Here is a 20,376-nt window from a genome sequence, read left to right on the forward strand (position 1 = left end):
GGCTTATTATCAGTTTCATTATGTCTTCCAAGTACCTTAACATTGGTGTTTGAGGCCTTCTAAGATTGGGTACAGACTTTCCTACTTCCCATCATAACCTTTTACGACATTCAAATTCGATTCTTTCTTTATCCCCTTACACTTTTTCATCTCAATTTTGTTTAGAGTTCTACCTTCCTGTCAAAATTCTGCCCTATTTTCAGACCCAACTAAAATGTCATCTTCACAAAGCATACTTTTCACAGTTTACATCCTGGTTTGTTCCCTAAGTTATCTTATACCCCTAAACTGACATTCTGCTGTACATTTTGACTTACAGATCGCTTGGGACAGAGATGGGTATGTTATTTTACTGCAGTTTAGAAGGTGAAGTGAATCATTGAAGACTTAGCATTCTCAAAAGGGTACTTGTTAGTCTTGTTAAATCCAAGAAAGTATGTATCTTAACTCTAAAAAGGCTTACTGACTTGTCATGATTAAAAGACCGTATCTCGGGACACCTGGGTGGCCCAGTTGGTTAAGCAGCTGCCTTCGGCTCAGGTCATGATCCCAGCGTCCTGGGATCGAGTCCCATATCGGGCTCCTTGCTCCGCAGGGAGCCTGCTTCTCCCTCTGACTCTGCCTTCCACTCTGTCTGCCTGTACTCGCTCTCACTCTCTCTCTCTCACAAATAAATAAATAAAATCTTTAAAAAAAAAAAAAAAAAAAAAAAGACCGTATCTCTGCACCTTGAAAAAAACCCCACAAACTGATCTTTAATACTGAAAAACCATTAATGATTTTGTGAAAATCCTTTCATTGATGACTGACAGATAAATTATGTTCTTTTCAAATTTTCTTTTTAGGTAATACGAGGAAATAGTATCATCATGTTAGAAGCCTTAGAACGAGTATAAACAATGGATGTGTTTGTTCATCAGAAGAATCAACTGCTTCCACATGTCCCCTCTCCATAATACCTGTTTTACTACAATATAAAAATCAGATCGTGTGCATTCTCATATTGAGCTTTTTTGTTAAATAAACTTTTATAATGGCCAAAAATGCTTTCTGACATGCTGAATGTAGAATTGAGTATTAGCCCTTATTCTAATTTTTTCTAACATGAACTGTTCTTGGTTGAGATTGATTTGTTCTGAAGCTTTTATGCACTAATATAGGAGAATCTGATTAAACATGAAGCTTAGCAAGGATGCTGTTTTTCCATCTTCTAATAGAAAGATAAAGAACCTGCACACCTGAGTGGGTTTCTTCTGAAACAGTAACTGTAATTTTCAAAACTCTTGTAGTAGCTTTGATGTACTGAGTTTTTCCAAGTACATCTACATTGCAAATATAGTGCAATTAAAGTAAAACACAAGAAGTAATGATACAGTTGTTTATTTTGAACATAAACAGGAAAAATTTTTTTCATACAAGAATAGAACTCTAGAGAAAAACGTTCCAGTGTACTGTAGTTCTTTGTGGAGTATAGAGAATAGTTGTAATGCTCCCCATAATACATTCACCTAGGTCTTAAATTTTATGGCACATAAACTCAGAAGATAAATTGCAAATGGTGTTATCATAAACCTAACTTCAAGAAACCTACCAAGCAGATGCTTAGGCTTGTACTTTTTGTGATCTGGTAAAAAGCCTACAAATCTTGAATCACTTAAAACTGTAGAGAATGGGTTATACAGAGCAGGGTATGTAAGGTACTTGAAAAACAGAACACAATGGATGGCTTATATATATCTCTATAACGTTATTCTCTGTTTATAGAAAATGTTTACACCCAAAGAATAGTGAGAGGGATCGAACCAGCCTAATCACAATAAGGAGAGTTGGAGTCAAGTGCAGTACATTTCTATTCCCTTCTCTAGCAGCTCTTTAAATCTTCACTGATGTTGATGCATTTTTTTGCGACCACATAGAGCTAAATTACAGAACTCCTTCTCTTAAGTGCGGTTCCTAGACCAAGAGCATCACCTAGGAACTTAGTAGAGATGCTATCTTCATCTACCACTCCAAACAGTAAAATTTTGGGGTAAGGCCCACCAGTTATTTTAAGCAGCACTCCAAGTGACTGCGATGTGTATTCAAGTTGGAGAACCACTGGAGTAGAATTGGCTTTCAGTTAGCTCCTGCATAATTTTTACCAGCCTCTTCTATACAAAAACAAATTGAGTAGTCTAATGAGGTAACAGGCTAGTATTTTTCTTCCAATAAAAAAAATAATAGTGCTCTTTTCATTGAAACTGTTATGTCTGATACATTAGTAATATTTTGCTCTTAGAGGAAGCAGTTTCAGATTCCCTTTTGGGAAACTTAATCAGAGTAGGTCTGATACAATCACAACATTTTTAAATTAGTGTTCTTGTTAAGTAAATAATATATCCTATTGCAAAACAACTCTGTGAGTGATAGAAATTATTCCATTACCAATTTTTATTTACCTTTTAGCACACATAAAACACAATATTACATTTTCTACAATATTGTCTTCATTAAAACCATAAAAGGAAAAATATGACTGCCTCTTAACGTACTTGTTAAGAACAAAATTTTTAGAAAGCTGACCCTCTGACAAATATAAATTTAATCCCTGCCTTTACATCAAATATATTTTGGCAGTTTTAACAACATTAATATTCACAATTGTAGTAGAGACAAGTCATTTCAACTAAGGATAGGTGTTCCCTTACACCATTTTGCAAAAGTAGCTACTGCCATAATCTGATGGACTCCAACAATCCATGTTAAACTTTGTTACAGTTACTTTTAGAATTCACAAGCTTTTATTCATTCTGTCCTACTAGTGACCCGACTACAAGGGCAACCATTCATGATATCTTTATACAGTAGATGTAGAACTGGTTCTTAAGTTTGACTGCATTATTAGAATCAATTGAGAAGCTTTAAAATCTTAAAAAGTTATTCCAGTGTGCAGCCAAAGTAGAGAACTACTGCCTTAAAAACAAGGTTTCAGCAACCTGTTTCTAACCCCAAATGCTACAGTAGTTTTAGAAGCATTTAATAGTTTGAACATGGACTGGATTTGATCAAGTGTGGTATCATTCTGAATATCCTACTCTAAAGTCAGTGGCTCTGGAGTAATCTGAGTTGCTTCTGTCATCAGACTGACAATGCTGACTGTCAAGATTACTACTAGAGTTCTTGTTGAGAGAAATTGTTCTTCACAAAATGAATCTGCTTTAATAATGCATTAGGTTTTCTGGGACTTTTAAGGCACTGAAACCTCTTTAGAGACATCTTAACCCCCCACATCAGTGATTCGCAACCCAGGTTGCACCTTAGGAACTTTTTAGCTACAATGCTGAGCGCCTAACCTCAATCAACTAAATCCGACTCTCTGGTCACATGGGAGTCTAGCAATATTTTTTAGAGCTCCGCAGGTGAGGATTTGAAAATGTAATTTCTTAAACCAATACCCTGTATTTGCTTTCATTTTACTTGAGATTTCTCTGTGACAAAGTTAACCTACTAAGGCTTCTGTATTTTACCCCTAATAAAATCAAGTCAGAAGCAGTCCAAAGAACATTCAAAAAGTCAAGCCTCCTGGCATGGGCACATCTATTTTGAAAAAGGGTATAAATTAACCAAAACCAGATGTATGATACCAGTTCTTGTAGTAGTTCTAACTATCTGAAGGTCGCTTCCAGCTGTGAAGCCCAAGAGATCTACTCCCCCACTAAAATTTGTTTTTAAACTCTTCCTCAGATGCTCAGCTTAAAATATTCTAAAGTTTTGTTCAAAACCCAGGGTCCCATTCCCTAGACCTAGAAAATCAGAATCTCCAGAGGAGCTAGAGAACCCATATGTTTAACAAATCCCAAGTGATTCTACACTGTTGATGGATATCAAAACACAAATTAAGAAATTTTGGAGATGGCATAAATGCAGTAGTTAACACCTTCACACTTAATTAGAAACCTGTATTTTCTCATAACTCACTGGGATTACTTTTGTTAAACAATACCAATTTATGACAAAATAGCTAATTCAAAATCAACTCTGCTCAGATTGTGTTCTTTGCCAGTGATAACTTCATTTGGAACCAGAAGGGGGGAAAAGTGATAGTGTTATTTCATAGTTCAGTTTTAAGTTTCTCATATAAGTCCTCTTGGTCAATCATGTCTGTGTGCCCATTCCAGCGGTGATAAGCAAGAAGAGCAGCATTGTGGGCGGCAATGGCACTCATCTCCATGGCACTTGCTGCACACTCTATGCCATTGAGGTAGTAAAGTCTGTCATGGAGTATGATGGAGGGACATTTCTCTGGAGGCTTGTAATGAGGATATGCAAGCCATGACTGCTTCACAGCGTAATCATAGGACAAAAAGAGCTTTAATATTTGTTCTTTAGTGAGAATTTCTTGGGAAAAGATCTTCCAAACGTATCCCCTATCTGTTAACGGTTGAGGATTATCCTTTTCTGTTACAGAGGACACAATCCCAATGCTGTTAATGAACAAATCTGAATTATCAGTGGTTAAGATTGTACTGAGATCGAATTTGTCTAAGGCTCTAGAGCTAAAAAGAGTTGAATTCAACTTCCCCTTAATTAAAGTTGTCACTATATGTTGGTAGTACTGATGGAATTCCTCAATTGGAGGATCAAAGTTGAGGAAAGTTATATTGGACATTTTTCGATTCAGTGGAGTGGCTACCAAGACAATGTCATAGACATCTGAACGGATCTCAGATCCAATTTGATAGATCACTTCATACATCTTTGTGGGATTTCCTAGAAGAAAGAAGCATACATTTTAGAGTTTCTAACATACTATACACCTTCCAAAAATAATTACCATAATAGTTTATAAAATGTAAAATAGTTGTAAGTTAATTCTAAGGAATTAAAAAGAGTTTTATCCTTTAATATAACTATGCCAAATTGAAGCCAGTTTTCTACTGGTATAGAGATGATACCTTGTCAATAAGTACAAAATATGGAATTATACATTAAGAATGAGATTATTTTTAAATCCAAGGAGATGTGCCATTGTACTTGTGTACATCTGCGAATATTTCCATATGGTACAACATATACAATTTATAATTCCATCATTTGGAATGGAGAAATGACAGAAGAGTGGTTTTTCTCCCTAAGCAATTATTTTCTAGAGGATAAATAAGGAATAGTAGAATTTCAGGCTCACCTGTATGCTTGGTCCTTGTTTTTTCCTCTATGTACATTACTGAGCCAGATATAAGGTTGCTTTTGGATGCCTGAAGGAGCCCTGAGCAAACAAGTTTATTGCCACCTTTTACTGCCCAAAGGCCAGAATCAGCAGAGGACAATGATACTGCTCCTGTCAGTGGTAGGAAAAAAAAAATGTTTTAGTTCTGACTGTGCAAAAGGCCCTCTACCCACTCTCTTCCCAATTTAGGTCAGGTCTGCTCCAGACACTTGTCAAAGAGCCTCTGGGGGCAGAAATCTCAGTGAAAGCTAAGGACTCTCCCCCACCCCACACTAAAAACGCACAGATCTACATATACACAATTTTGCCAACCATGTCTGAGGTTTCAGAGAAAGGTAAGTCTTCTCCAACTCATGGCCTAAAGTTAGGAGCCACCATAGTACCAGGTAAGCCCCTCTATGAACTAATGTCTATAACCATTCCGAACCTTGGCTTACCCACAAAACCATTGATGTTCATGCTTTGGCCATAATTGACCCTCATGACAGGTGCAACAATTTCATTGAGGAATTTCTCCGAGAAGCCTGCTTTCTGCAAGGTTTCAAGAAGTGTTCGGTTAAGCATTCCAAGGAATTCATCCCCTCCTAGAGAATGTAGTAACTTTTCTACACTGCTGAAGGCATAGTCATGAGACTGGTAACGGTAGATCCTTTTGAAGAGAAGAGACAAGGCCATTAAACACCAAACAAGATAAGGGGAAGGGAATTAGCATGTTTCCTTCCAATAAATTTCTACCTGTGGTGTAAGATGCACCTCAGTCACCATCTTCCCCAGGTATCCTAGAAGCTCTCATCCCCACTCACACCTCCTCAAGTAGTTCACTGTCCTTTGTATATTCTTCTGCATTAATGTGGTCACTGGGAGACCACTGGGATAAGATGGTATGTCCTAGGTCTTATTTTCATTCAACTATTTTATCTACAGCAGCAATTTAGACATGTCTAAAATTAAATTTTATCTTTCCACCGGACCTGATCCTCTCCACACACTCCCTATCACAACCAAAATGTAGATTGGGATGTTCACTCTTAATATTCTACATGTCACCCTCAGTTCATTTAATTTCAAACAAATATTTTCACTTCTTTCTGCTTCTCCCACCCAAGAAGTAAACCTTACCAGTGTTCACAACATCTCTCTTGTTAACTTCATTCTCATTGCCCTGATCTTAACTCAGGATTTATACTCAAACTACTAAGATGAATAACCGATCTACCTGCTTCCAGTTTCTTTTATTTGGAACATTTATGAATCTCCCAAAAGCCCTAAAATACTCTTTAGTCATTACTGACTTACTCAAAAAAACAACTTGCTCACCGCTGCTTACTAAATAAACTCCTGACCTTAAAAAAGGAATGAATTTTAGAGCCAGACTCATCAAGTCTAACTCTTGGTTTAACTGCAGATACAGAAATAAGTAAAAGGACTTCTATAAAAGTCACATGAGAAGTAGAAGGCTCAAGCACAAGCTGTCCCTCCTTCCCTCAAACACTCAAACACATACACACAAACACACACACACACTCTCATACCCTCCACTTAAACACACCTGACTCATTCACTGATCTCTAAATACGCTATCTATATTGTTCCCCAACACTGCTCTAGCTCTTCTCCAACTAAAATACACTTCGGGCTCGAACCCCACCTCCTCTGCAAAGCTTTGCCCAACTACTAATCTTTAGAACCACCTAATGTTTTCCTGAACTTCATGGACTAAAAAGAATACCCATGCAATAATTCAATATGTAATTTTTCAAGTTGCAAGTGATACAAAAAGAAAGAAGTGTGGGACAACAAAAAGCATACCAACACCAACATAAATATAATGGGAATTATAGCATAGGCAGGAAGGGGGTGCAGATAATGGCCAAACACTTCCCAGATTTGAAAGAAAACATTAATCTGCACACTCAGGAAGCTAAATCTAAGCAGGATAAATTTAAGAGATCTACACCCAAAAATATATAGACAAGAAAGACAAAGAATACCAAAAGCAGCAAGAAAAAGGCAACTGATCCAGAAAAAAAGGTCTTCAAAAAGATTAACAGCTCACTCTACTCATCAGAAACTATGAAGGCCAGCCACAGTTGGTGGGATGACATATTCAAAATGCTAAAAAAAAAAGTCTTATCAACTCAAGAGTTCTACATCTAGCAAAACTATCCCTCAAAAATGGAGAAATTAAAATAATCCCAGGTAAAAAAAAAAAACATGGAATTCAATACTAGCAGACCTTCTCTACAAGAAATTAGACTACAGAAATTTCTTCAGGCTGAAATACACTAGACAGAAACTCAAATCCCCATGAAGAAATGACAGGCACTGGTAAAAGTAACTGCATAAAGGAAATATAAAGAATTAAAAACAGAATTAAAGATATTTTTAAAACATCTGTATTTACTGCAACATTATTCACAATAGCCAGGAGGTAGAAGCTACCTACAAGTTCATCAGCGATGAATGAATAAAACAAAAGAAGGCAACAATGGAGGAATAAACAACAGCAACAGAAGCTGTATAGGAAATAAATAGCAAAAAGGCAGGCATAAACCCTACATTCATAGTAACTAAACATAAGTGGATTAAACACTGCATTCATAAGGCAGAGACTGGCAGAAGAGATAAAAAAAAAAATCATGATCCAACAATATGCTGTCTACAAGAAATACACTTGGGGCACCTGGGTGGCTCAGAGGTTGAAGCCTCTGCCTTCGGCTCAGGTCATGATCCCAGGGTCCTGGGATCGAGCCCCACGTCGGGCTCTCTTATCAGCAGGGAGCCTGCTTCCTCCTCTCTCTCTACCTGCCTCTCTGCCTACTGTGATCTCTGTCAAATAAATAAATAAAATCTTTAAAAAAAAAAAAAAAAAAAGAAATACACTTTAGATTCAAACACTAGTAGGTTAGGGCGCCTGGGTGGCTCAGTGGGTTAGGCCGCTGCCTTCGGCTCAGGTCATGATCCCAGGGTCCTGGGATCGAGTCCCGCATCAGGCTCTCTGCTCAGCGAGGAGCCTGCTTCCCTCTCTCTCTCTCTGCCTGCCTTTCTGTCTACTTGTAATCTCTGTCTGTCAAATAAACAAATAAAATCTTAAAAAAAAAAAAAAAAAAAACACTAGTAGGTTAAAAGTAAAAAGATGGAAAAAGATACACCATACAAACAGTAACAAAAAGACAGCTGGACTGATCACACTAAAGCAGAGAATATAGACTTTAAGACAAAAATTGTTACCAGAGGCAAAGAAGGACATTTTATAATGATAAAATGGTTAGCCTGTGAAGATGTAATAATTATCAACATACACCTAACAACAGTTCCAAAATACATGAAATCAAAATGACAGAACTGAAGGGAGAAACAGATAATTTAACAATACTAGTTGAAGACCAATATCCCACTTCTTTTTTTTTTTTTTTTTTTTTTAAGATTTTATTAATTTGGGATGCCTGGGTGGCTCAGTTGGTTGAGCGGCTGCCTTCGGCTCAGGTCATGATCCCAGCATCCTGGGATCGAGTCCCACATCAGGCTCCTTGAGCCTGCTTCTCTCTCTGTCTCTGCCTGCCACTCTGTCTGCCTGTGCTTGCTCTCACGCACACACTCTCTCTCTGACAAATAAATAAATAAAATCTTTAAAAAAAAAAAAAAGATTTTATTAATTTATTTGACTGAGCTCACAAGTTGGCAGAGAGGCAGGCAGAGAAAGGGGAGGAAGCAGACTCCCTGACAAGCAAAGAGCCCGATGGAGGACTTGATCCCAAAACCCTGGGATCATGACCTGAGCCGAAGGCAGAAGCTTAACCCACTGAGCCACCCAGGCACCCCAATATCCCACTTTCAGTAACGGGTAGAATAGAAGATCAACAACACTCGTTCACTGGGGCTACCATAACAAAGTTTCACAGACTGAGTGCCTTAAACAACAGAAATTTATTTCTCGTAGTTCTGGAAGCTAAAAATCCAAGATCATGGCATTGACAGCTTTGGTTTGTTTTGAGGACTGTCACCTTGGCTTACAATTAGGTCACCTTCTCACTGTGTCCTCCCAGGATCCTCCTTATATGCCTGCACATCCCTGGTGTCTCTTCTGTGTTCTAATCTCTTATTCTTATAAGGACACTAGTCACATCCAATATGGCCCACCGTAGTGGCCTTGTTTTAACTTAATTCCCTCATTAAAAGCCTATCTCCAGATACTGTCATTCTGAGGTACAGGGTAAGGTTAGGGCTTCAACCTATGAAGGGAGTAGGGCATAATTCTGCCCATAATAAACAGGAAACAAAAATTTAGGAGACAATTACCTACATCAGGTCTTTCAAGCCATTGTACAGATTCTGGCTGTTACTCTGCATGAAATAGCCACTGAAAATTTGTATTTTTAATTTAAATTCAAGGTAGTTAACATATATAGTGTAGTACTGGTTTCAGGAGTAGAATTTAGTGATTCATCACTTACATATAACACCCAGTAGTCATCCTAAAAAGCCCTTCTTAATATCCATCCCCCATTCACCCTATCCCTTGACCCACCTCCCCTCCAGCAACCCTTATTTATTTATTTATTTATTTATTTATTTTTAAAGAATTTATTTATTTATTTGACATAGAGAGATCACAAGTAGGCAGAGAGGCAGGCAGAGAGAGAGAAGAGGAAGCAAGCTCCCCGCTGAACAGAAAGCCTGATGCGGGACTCGATCCCAGGACCCTAGGATCATGACTTGAGCCGAAGGCAGTGGCTCAACCCACTGAGCCACCCAGGCACCCAACCCTTATTTATTTACTTATCAGAAAGAGAGAGCACAAGCAGGGAAAACAGCAGGCAAAGGGAGAACCAGGCTCCCTGCTGAACAAGAAGCCTGTTGTGGGACTCGATCCCAGAACCCTGGGATCATGACCTGAGCCAAAAGCACTTAACCAACTGAGCCACACAGGAATCTCTCAGTTTGTTCTCTTAACTATAGAGTCTCTTATGGTTTGCCTCCCTCTCTGTTTTTATTTTATTTTTCCTTCCTTTCCCCTATGTTTATCTGCTTTGTTTCTTAAATTCCACATCCGTAGGATCATGTATTTGTCTTTCTTTGACTAACTTATTTCGCTTAGCATAATACTAACTCTAGTTCCAGCCACATTGTTGCAAATGGCAATATTCCATTCTTTTTGATGACTAATATTCCTATGTGTGTGTGTGTGTGTGTGTGTCCACATCTTCTTTGGCCATGCATCTGTTGATGGACATTTGGGCTCTTTCCATACTTTGGCTATTGGGTGTGTATGCCCATACAAATCAGGACTTCTGTATCCTTTAGATAAATACCTAGTAGGGGAATTGTTCGGTCGTAGGGTAGCTCTGTTTTGCCAATGAAAGTTTCTGAACAGAGAAGTAATATGATGACTCTTAGATTTTAAAAAGACCTCTTTGGGGGCGCCTGGGTGGCTCAGTGGGTTAAAGCCTTTGCCTTCAGCTCAGGTCATGATCTCAGGGTCCTGGGATCGAGCCCCACATGGGGCTCTCTGCTTGGTGGGGAGCCTGCTTCCTCCTCTCTCTGCCTGCCTCTTTGCCTACTTGTGATCTCTCTCTCTCTGTCAAATAAATAACTTAAATCTTCAAAAAAAAAAAAAAAAAAAAAAGACCTCTTTGGTTGCTATGCTGAAAACAGATCTTCGTAGCACCAAGGCAAAAGCAGGGAGGGGAGTTAGTGTTAGTTTCCAGTGGCTACTGTAACAAATTGCCACAAACTTAGTGGCTTAAACAATACAAATTTATTATCCTATGGTTCTGCAGGTTAGAAATCCAAAAGTCAATTGTCACTGGTCAAGATGTCGGCAAGGCTGGTTCCTTCTGGAAGCTCTGAGGGAAGGATCCATTTTCTTGCTTTTTTCAGTTTCTGTAATCACCTGCATTCCTTGGCTCAGGCACCTTTCTGGGATCATTCCAACCTCTTCCTTTATCACATTTCCTACTACTCACTCTGATCTTCCTGCCTCCCTCTTACACCGACTCTTATGATTACACTGGGCCCACCTAAATAACTGGGAATAATCTTCCCCTTTCAAGATCCCTAACTTAATCATATCTGCGAAGTTCCTTTTATCATGTAAGATAACACAATGCCAGGTTCCAGGGATTAGGGTGTAGACATCTTGCAGGGGGAGAGAAGCATTTGATTCAGCATACTACAGGAGGCTACTCCAACAATACAGACAAAAGATAATAGTGGCTTGTTTCAAAGTGGTACAAGCCATGGTGGTGACAAGTGGTGAAATTCTGGATACATTTTTAAAACTCATAGGATTAAAGATAGACTGGATTTGGGAAAGGAAGGAGAGAAAAGAGTAAAAAATGACTCAAAATATTTGTTAGGAGTACTGGAAGGAAAAAAGGGTGTTTATAAAGCCTTTCACTGCAAATCCTATCAGTCTCAGATAAAGAAATGTTAATGATCTAATATATGCTCAGAAACATACTAACTGCTAGAGCCAAGAGTGAGATTTAACCTAGCCCAGAAACCAAGATACTCCAACAGGAAGCCATCACTGAACCAGATGATTCAATTCAACAGACATCTGAGTGAATATCTACTGGATTCTAATCACTGCACACACGACAGAACACACGAGTGTGTGGGCGGTGTGCTCCATATAACACTCATGGGATGTCTGAAAAGAGAGATGAATGGCAACTAGAGATTAAGGGAAGGCTGTTCTGGAAAAGGCTGAGAAGAGATCAGACTCTGAAGTAAGGAATAGTATCCAACCAGGAGAACTGTTTAATAAATGCTCAGAACTGGAAATTAACCTGGAAAGTATGTCCATACTGGAAAGTATGCACAGCATGGGCTACAGGATTTCCACAGCTCCACCAAAGCAGCTCCACCAACAAGAAAAATGAATGCATACTCGCATGGGTGTGGGGTGTTGCCTATCACCCTCTTTCAGGTGTCACATGGGCCTTCACTCACACTGTGCCCTCTGAAATGGAAGCACAAAAATGACAATGTACTTCTCCAAAGCTGGCCAGCAAATCCCCCAAAAGTTTTTCCAGAAGGGGACCCAACTGGATTTGTCATATACATTGAAAACAGGGAGAAAAAACTGAGCAAGGGCTTTAGGTTTCTATACTATTTAGAGAAAGAAAAAACTCAAGAATATTATCCAACTGCACATTTTAACCTAATATTTGCAACTTTGTAGGTAAGATTCACTTGAGGTACTTTTAAAAATACCAAGGCCCATGGGCACCTCAGTTAGTTAAGCGTCTGCCTTCAGTGCTCAGGTCATGATCCCAGGGTCCTGCTCAGCATGGGGGGCCCTGCTTCTCCCTCTACCACTCCCCCTGCTTGTGCTCACACATGTGCGCACATTCTCCCTTCCTCTCTCTCCCTCTCTCTCTCTCGCAAATAAATAAAATCTTAAAAAAAAAAAAAAAAAAGCTCCCCACATAATTCCAATGTGCAGCCAGGGTTGAGAACTACTGCTTCACTGAAATGCAGGGCATCTGTTGTTCCAGATTACTCTTTAGCAACCTCCATAGTTCTCGATTCTGATTTTTGCAATAATCCAAACTATCTCCAATAAGGGGTGATATTACAAATACAGTTGACCCTTGAATAACACAGGTTCAAACTGCGCAGGTAAATTTTCCTTGGGTTTTGTTTTTCTGTTTTTTTTCAGATACATACAGTGGAGTACAACAATATTTTCTCTTCCTTACAATTTTTCCATATATACATATTCTCCAGCTTACTTTATTATAAGAATTAGACATAATATACAAAATATGTATTAACTGTTTATGTTCTTAGCCTTCCTATCAACAGCAGGCTATTAGCAGTTAGCTTTGGGGGAAGTCAAAGTTATACACAGATTTTCAACTATTGGCACCCCAACACCCCCGCATATTATTCAAGAGTCATTTATTTATTTAGTAACTGGTACAGCACTGAACAGAAAGTAGACTGATGACAGCACTAGAACTGAGTCAAGATTCCCTGCTGGTGGTGGGTGTAAGGGGTTTGGAGAGGAGGCAGAAAGGGAGGAGTGGGAATACACAGGACAACAGCTATGTCACTACTAGTCCAGCAGTATTTAACTACTTTAACAATTGGCACATGCTGGCTCAATACCAGCCTTCTCTCCAACTTTCTCAAGGGATATGTTAAAATTATCAAAATAAAATGTTTATGTTCCTGGGGTGCCTGGGTGGCTCAGTGGGTTAAAGCCTCTGCCTTCGGCTCAGGTCATGATTTCAGGGTCCTGGGATCGAGCCCCGCATCGAGCTCTCTGCTCAGTGGGGAGCCTGCTTCCTCCTCTCTCTCTGCCTGCCTCTCTGCCTACTTGTGATCTCTGTCAAATAAATAAATAAAATCTTTAAAAAAAATTTTTTTTTTATGTTCCTGACTTACTGAAAGAAACAGAAATGTAGCGTGCATGGCCCTTTAAACACCGTAAGGATCAGTGCTGTATAATCAAATATCAAAGACAGACCAGAGGGAGGCAGTAATTCCATAAAGTAGGGGAAATGTTTTCTAAAATCAAAATAGGGGTGCCTGGCTGACTCAGTCAGAAAAGCATTCAACTGGGGCACCTGGGTGGCTCAGTTGTTAAGCATCTGCCTTTGGCTCCGGTCAAATCTCAGGGTCCTGGGATTGAGCCCTGCATGGGGCTCCCTGCTCGGTGGGAAGCCTGCTTCTCCCTCTCCCACTCCCCCTGCTTGTGCTCCCTCTCTCACTGTGTGTCTGTCTCTGTCAAATAAATAAATAAAATCTAAAAAAAAAAAAAAAAAAAAAAAAGAAAGAAAGAAAGAAAAGCATTCAACTCATGATCTCGGGATTGTGAGTTCAAGCCCCACACTGGGTCCAGAGATTACTAAAAAAAAAATAAACTTTAAAATCAAAAATAGTGGGCATCTGGGTGGCTCAGTTGGTTAAGCAACTGATTGCCTTCGGCTCAGGTCATGATCCTGGAGTCCCAGGATCGAGTCCCACATTGGGCTCCCTACTCAACGGGGAGTCTGCTTCTCCCTCTGATCTCTCCCCTCTCATGCTTTCTCTTTCTTCTTTCCCTCTCAAATAAACAAAATCGTTTTAAAAATCAAAAGTAGTATAATCCTGGGGCACCCGACTGGCTCAATCCATAGAGCATGAGACTCTTATCCCTGGGGTCATGAGTTCAAGCCCCACATTGGGCATAACAACATAACAAACAACAAAACAAAACAACATAACAACAACAAAAAAAGGTATAATCTATGTATCCCATCACTGTGTCTTTTTCAAGTTCTGTAATATATCCAGAATTCACTTTAAAAGTGATTTCTTAATTTCTCACAGGGCAGTTCTCTACATGCCAAGCAAACCACTGGTAAGAAAACTTGCAGGCAGGGCTGTATCTGGTGCCATCTGAACTTGACTTTCCTGCTGAGCATGCAGCAACATGCCACCTTCCTTCCTTACAAAGTGACTGACTCTCTCTACACACATTCTATATGTTTTCTTAATTACTGGTTTACTCCTTGTTTCTCTACTAGAATGTGTATTCTTTGAGGACAGGGATATGTTCTAGATTCTATATCCTCAGGACCCAGAATAGTGCCTGGCACATCATAAGCTATCAGTATTTGGTAAATGAATAAATGACTACTTTAAAATAATCTGCACTGGGGCGCCTGGGTGGTTTAGTGGGTTAAGCTTCTGCCTTCGGCTCAGGTCATGATCCCAAGATCTTGTGATCAGAGCCCTGCATCAGGCTCTCTCTGCTTCCCCCTCTCTCTCTGCCTGCCTCTCTGCCTACTTGTGATCTCTATCTGTTTCTGTCAAAAAAAATAAATAAAATCTAAAAATAAAAACAATCTGCACTGTAGCTGACCTTAACGTACCCACTAGAAAAGTGTTTGAGGAATTGACCTAACAACAATGTTTAAAAAGAGAGGGGTGCCTGGGTGGCTCAGTGGGTTAAAGCCTCTGCCTTTGCTCAGGTCATGATCCCCGGGTCCTGAGATCGAGCCCCCCAATCGGGATCTCTGCTCAGCGGGGAGCCTACTTCCTCCTCCCTCTCTGCCTACTGTAGACTTCTGTCTGTCAAATAAATAAATAATTTAAAAATAAATTAATTAATAAATAAAAAGGAAATCCCAGGGGCGCCTGGATGGTTCGGTCGGTTAAGTGTCTGCCTGGGGCTTGGGTCATGATCCCAGGTTCCTGGGATGGAGCCCCACATCAGGACTCTTGCACAGCAGAGAGCCTGTTTCTCCCTCTCCCTCTGCTGCTCCCCCTGTGTGTGCTCGCTCTTTTGTGCTCTCTGTCAAATAACTAAATAAAATATTTTTAAAAAGAGAGAGAAAGATATCCCAAACTACCATAAGTTACAAAAACTATAGTATATTTATCCTACTCAATCCTTGTATCTGTCTTTGTCAATAGTTGGGTCACATAAGATATGTAATTTTACCTTTTTAACAATTATTTTACTACACTGAAACGCACAGTAATGAAATATCATTAGCACTTACAAGTTAAATTTCTCCAGCATCTAAAATTGTAAACCAGCATAAAAATTAGCACATGCCAACAGCCTTAAAAAAAAAAAGGCTGTATCTTTTAAAGTTAGATTGATTATTTTATATCATCCTTCCTAATTACCAAAGCAATATACCTAGAAATATCTGAAAAATACAGAAAAATATAAAGAAAAAGTGGCACCTTTATTCTCACTACACTGGAACAGTGCTGGAATTCGGTATCTCAATTTAAATTTGGGGGGGTGCACCTTGGTGGCTCCAAAAGCTAAACATTTGCCTTCGGCTCAGGTCATGATCCCAGGGTCCTGGGTTTAAGCCCCTCGTCAGGCTCCCTGCTCAGCAGGGAATCTGCTTTTCCCTCTCCTTCTGCTCATGCTCTTTCTCTCACTATCTCAAATAAATAAATAAAATATTTAAAAAGAGAGAGAGTGAGAACTCTGGAGCCAGAATGCCTGGATGGGAACTCCAGCTCCACCACTTACTGGGTGGGGTGTTCTTGCGCACTTGAAACCTCTGTGCCTCCACCTTCCACATCTGTACAAAGCTAATTAACAGTACCTGAGAGAGCTGTCATAAGAATTCAAGGAGTTAACATTTGTAGAGCATTTAAGTGTGTATGGCAAAACTAAATAAGCATTTGTAAAGTATGTTTTCAAAAGCAAAAATTAACTACTCTTTCAATATTCAAGTGGATAAACAGTCTGCATATTTTATACAAACCACTTACCTAACAGTCTGACCAACAGGTCTTAGGTAAGAGAACTGTTTCAAGAAATAAAATTCCTATAGATCATCTAACGAAAAGGTCTTAGGGTAAACAGAAGGGGAAAAAATTACCTCATAAACTTGTCCAATATATCCTCTACCCACATGTGCATTCGGAGGGACTGAAATCCATAGTGCCAAATTAGTTTAATCATGTTAATTATAAACCAGCTGCTCTCCTCAAACACCAGAGTCTCTCCATTATACACCCCCATTAGGCCACCAGAGCTCTGAATAGTAGAGAGACCTGCAAAAAACAGAGAAAAGGTTAGCTAAACTCAGGGTTTCTATGTTGATCAAATGAAAGGTCATCTGAAGCTAGGGGACACTCTGAAGTGAGTGAATTCGAGGATTCCCCAGTTCTCAGGAATTAAAGGAGCTCTATCTTCAGAACAGTGTGTAATACACTGTTCGTTCATTACACTGTCCTAAAGCAGATCTCTAAAAGATGGGTCAGGTGGTCATACAGATATATCAAAATCAGACTGGCCATTTTTAGTTGGAAAAAAACTAAAAAGTCAAAGGAAAAGGTCAGAATACAAACTGAGTTCAATTTAAAGACAAATGTTGGGCACCTGGATGGCTCAGTTGGTTAAATATCTACCTTCAGCTCAGGTCATGATCTTGAAGTCCTGGAATCAAGCCCCGTATCGGGCTCCCCGCTCAGTGGGGTATCTACTTGTTCCCTCTGCCCTTCCTCCTGCTCATGCTCTCTCTCTCTCTCAAATAAATACATAAAATATTTTTAAAATTTAAAAAAAAAAAAAAAAAACCAGAAACATCAGACAGGAATATCTGCAGCATTAACTGCTCCTGGCATACATTTGCCCTCATGGAGGAGAGGCCCAAGAAGCATCCACAGGGGATTTGGAAGGCAGCAAAGAGAAAGGAGGCATCCCCATTCCTGTGCATAATTGGATATTTCAGATAACTGGAAGGAAGCAAAAATTACCCAATACTCCCTGAGCAAAGGGCCTGCAGAGACCTGCCAGACCTCCCCCAACCTGTCCAGCTCCTCTGCCGGCAGGGAAGCAGTCAAATGTCCCAAGTTCTAGGCATAATAGGTCTGCATCCATACCTGTCTGAGTGACTTTAAGTGACTTAAAGCCTCTGAGCTTTTCCCAGCTGTGAAATGAGTACACAAGGTTCCTGCTAACACAAACCATTCTTTGATTCTTCAACACCAACCCAGAGGTTTAAGAACTAAGAACAGCAACCATCCCCACCCCCACCCCATGGCTGTAATTCCAGATAACTGAAGATACAGATAACTAGCGTCCCATTACAGGAAAGTAGTTCCTAACTAAGCTTGTACTAACTGCAAAGTAGCAGCAAAGTGAAGAAAACCGTTTTACCAACTTCTCTGTAAAAGACAACAAGGCGGAAAAGTTTCAGTTCTCCTATCTGAAAAACATATCCATGGATGGTCACACAGAAATCTACTTAGCTCTAAGACCAAATTACATACCCAGGTCCTTGACAAAACGCTTCATGTGCAGATTTAAAGGATGGATGACAGAACCTCCTGCCTCGTATTCTTGCCCTCGGACAGTCATTGTAGCCAGACGGCCTCCCACCTCTCCTCTTTCAAACAGGTCAATCTTCACATCTTTCCCAAATTTCTGCCGCAAATAGTAGGCTGCTGAGGTGCCACCAATTCCAGCTCCAATAATTGCTATGGGTGGGAACAAAAAAAAAAGGGAATAGTTTCTTTCCTTCTTACCCAGCTATGTGGGTTTTGTTGTTGTGTAACAGATGTTAGTCAAGGCTAACAATTTAGGGAAGTTGGGGACCTGGAGGCAAGTGACAGTTGCTGAAGATAGAACTCTGGACAGACACTGCCCTCGAAAAAAGTGGTAGTACATTAATGTACAAATTGACATTGAATTTGGAGTGGGGGCAGATCCCCAAAGGTTCTCAGAGCTCTTTGTCCAGGCACCACTGGTTCTGCACACCTTCTTCATGCCGAACACAAGGGAACCAGGAGGTGGGCCTTTGCAGCACGCATTTTAAAGCAGGTGGCCACCATTTTTGCCAAGATTTGTTCTGTCTCATTAATATAGATGGGTTAATGTCCCCAACAAACAAAGCTTGAAGGGGAATAAAAAAGAATACCAAACACAGCAAAATCCAAGACTGAAATTTGAGAGTGGATTATTTCCTCTGTGTAGTAGTCCTAGGTAGAGAAACTGTGCAAGCTCGGGCCTCTGGGAGCAGACCGACCTCAGCAAAGTGGAAGGGGGAATGGGGTTCCAGTCCAGCCTGTCAAGGGAAGCAGACAGGGTCAGCTTGTTTGCACTGCTCGGTGTGCTGTGACCGCGTGCACCTGTCATCCGCAGAGCGAGGCTGCCGGTCGCTCCAGAACAAACCAGAAGACTAGCCTCCCGAAGGTGCAGCAAGGGACGGAGGGGAGAGGGTCCTCGGCCTCCCCAGACCCCCAGGTCTCCGAGACAGGGGCATGAGAGACGCTTGGCGGCCGGCCGCCTGCCTCAATACCCCCTCCACCGCCCATTCCCCTAGTGGGCACATCGACAAGCCCGGGAAGACACGGTCCCTGGGGCACCGACAGCGACCCTGAGTCATGAACTGAGGAGACCGCGACCTGCGCGGAGGACTCGGTGTGCGCGGCCTGGCGGACGTCGCGGCCGCGAGGCCTGCTGCACTGCGCGCTCCCGCACCCCTTCCGCGCCGCCCCCGCGTCACCTACCGATCTTATCCGGCGGGGCCCGCAGCTCGGCGCTCCCGGGGCACCCCAAGCTGCACAGCAGCAGCCACAGCCCCAGAAGCGAGGAGACTAGCTCCCGAGCCATGAGCCCCATGGCTCCCGGAGCGCAGCAGACCACCAGGCACACCCGACAAGTCCGCCGGCTGCTACGAGTCTGCGCGCTCCGCACGTCCCGCCCCCGACCGGCCTCGCCCCTCCGAGCTCCGCCCAGGCCCGCCCCCAGCCGGCCTCGCCCCTCGGTGCTCCACCCAAGCCCGCCTAGAGCAAGCGGGGGCCACCGCACCCCAATTGGGTGCGTCCCTCCAGGAGCTCCCAAACACGGTCCTCTCGGTCCCCAAGCCCGTCCCAGCCCCTTTGAAACGCACCCTACTTCAAGGACACACGAGAGGCGCGAGAAGCGGAGGCTCACCTCAGCTCGCCACCTTACTTATTCCCCATCTATTCAGGTGAAGCATCACTTCTTCACTAGTGCCCTCTTCTGTCCCTTCAGTCTCTCCCTGTCAAAGAATGCACACAGCAAACTGCTGTCAGACGCGCGGAGCAACAAATGCTTACTGAGTGACCATTATGTTCCGAGGTCTGTTGGGCATAAGATGAATGGGTAAACCACGATGGGTGAAAGGGAAAAAGGGCGACCAGAGATGAGGTGGTCCAAGATGGAAAGTAATGGCAGATATGAATAAAAGTAATGCACTCGTATCACACAGTAGAACATTATGCAAGCATTAGAAAGATTGTAGGAGCTTGGGGCACCTGGGTGGCTCAGTAGTTAAGCGGCTGCCTTCCGCTCAGGTCACGATCCCAAGCGTCCTCGCATCGAGCCCCGCATGGGGCTCCCTGCTCAGCAGGAAGCCTGCTTCTCCCTTTCCCACTTCCACTGCTTGTATTCCCTCTCTCACTGTCTCTCTCTGTGTCAAATAAATAAATAAAATCTTTTTTAAAAAATTATAGGATTGGGGCGCTTGGGTGGCTCAGTGGGTTAAAGCCTCTGCTTTCGGCTCGGGTCGTGATCCCAGGGTCCTAGGATCGAGCCCCACATCAGGCTCTCTGCTCAGCGGGGAGCCTGCTTCCTCCTCTCTCTCTGCCTGCCTCTCTGCCTACTTGTGGTCTCTGTCTGTCAAATAAATAAATAAAATATTTTTTAAAAATTAAAAAAAAAATTATAG

At 41.4% G+C, this 20,376-nt stretch overlaps 2 protein-coding genes across 3 annotated transcripts in view; one reads left to right on the forward strand and one right to left on the reverse strand.

Annotated features, from left to right (window-relative positions):
* SNRPG (small nuclear ribonucleoprotein polypeptide G) overlaps positions 1-1,046 on the forward strand; it is a 7,910-nt gene extending 6,864 nt beyond the window's left edge. For both annotated transcript variants that reach the window (XM_059405902.1, XM_059405903.1), the window contains one exon: positions 846-1,046. In XM_059405902.1, coding sequence (XP_059261885.1) covers positions 846-896 — 51 coding nt within the window. In that variant the 3' untranslated portion in view covers positions 897-1,046. The remainder of the gene's footprint in view (positions 1-845) is intronic.
* A 318-nt stretch (positions 1,047-1,364) lies between these two features.
* PCYOX1 (prenylcysteine oxidase 1) lies at positions 1,365-19,387 on the reverse strand. The gene is made up of 6 exons (XM_059405900.1): positions 19,193-19,387; positions 17,954-18,160; positions 16,558-16,732; positions 5,644-5,855; positions 5,165-5,317; positions 1,365-4,749 (listed from the first exon to the last, which is right to left on the reverse strand). Exons 1-6 carry the CDS (start codon positions 19,302-19,304, stop codon positions 4,091-4,093), a joined length of 1,518 nt encoding a protein of 505 aa, XP_059261883.1. The 5' UTR covers positions 19,305-19,387; the 3' UTR covers positions 1,365-4,090.
* Positions 19,388-20,376: the final 989 nt, after the last annotated feature.

Source organism: Mustela nigripes, chromosome 7, assembly GCF_022355385.1.
Source record: "Mustela nigripes isolate SB6536 chromosome 7, MUSNIG.SB6536, whole genome shotgun sequence".
NCBI lineage: Eukaryota > Metazoa > Chordata > Mammalia > Carnivora > Mustelidae > Mustela > Mustela nigripes.

Coding starts and splice junctions, on each gene's coding strand:
- PCYOX1 (XM_059405900.1), bottom strand. CDS start 19,304: ATGGGGCTCATGGCTCGGGAGCTAGTCTCCTCGCTTCTGGGGCTGTGG. Junction 5,856..16,557: donor ATATTGGACAAGTTTATGAG/GTAATTTTTTCC, acceptor TCTCTTCAAAAG/GATCTACCGTTACCAGTCTC. Junction 5,318..5,643: donor GAACATCAATGGTTTTGTGG/GTAAGCCAAGGT, acceptor TACCACTGACAG/GAGCAGTATCATTGTCCTCT.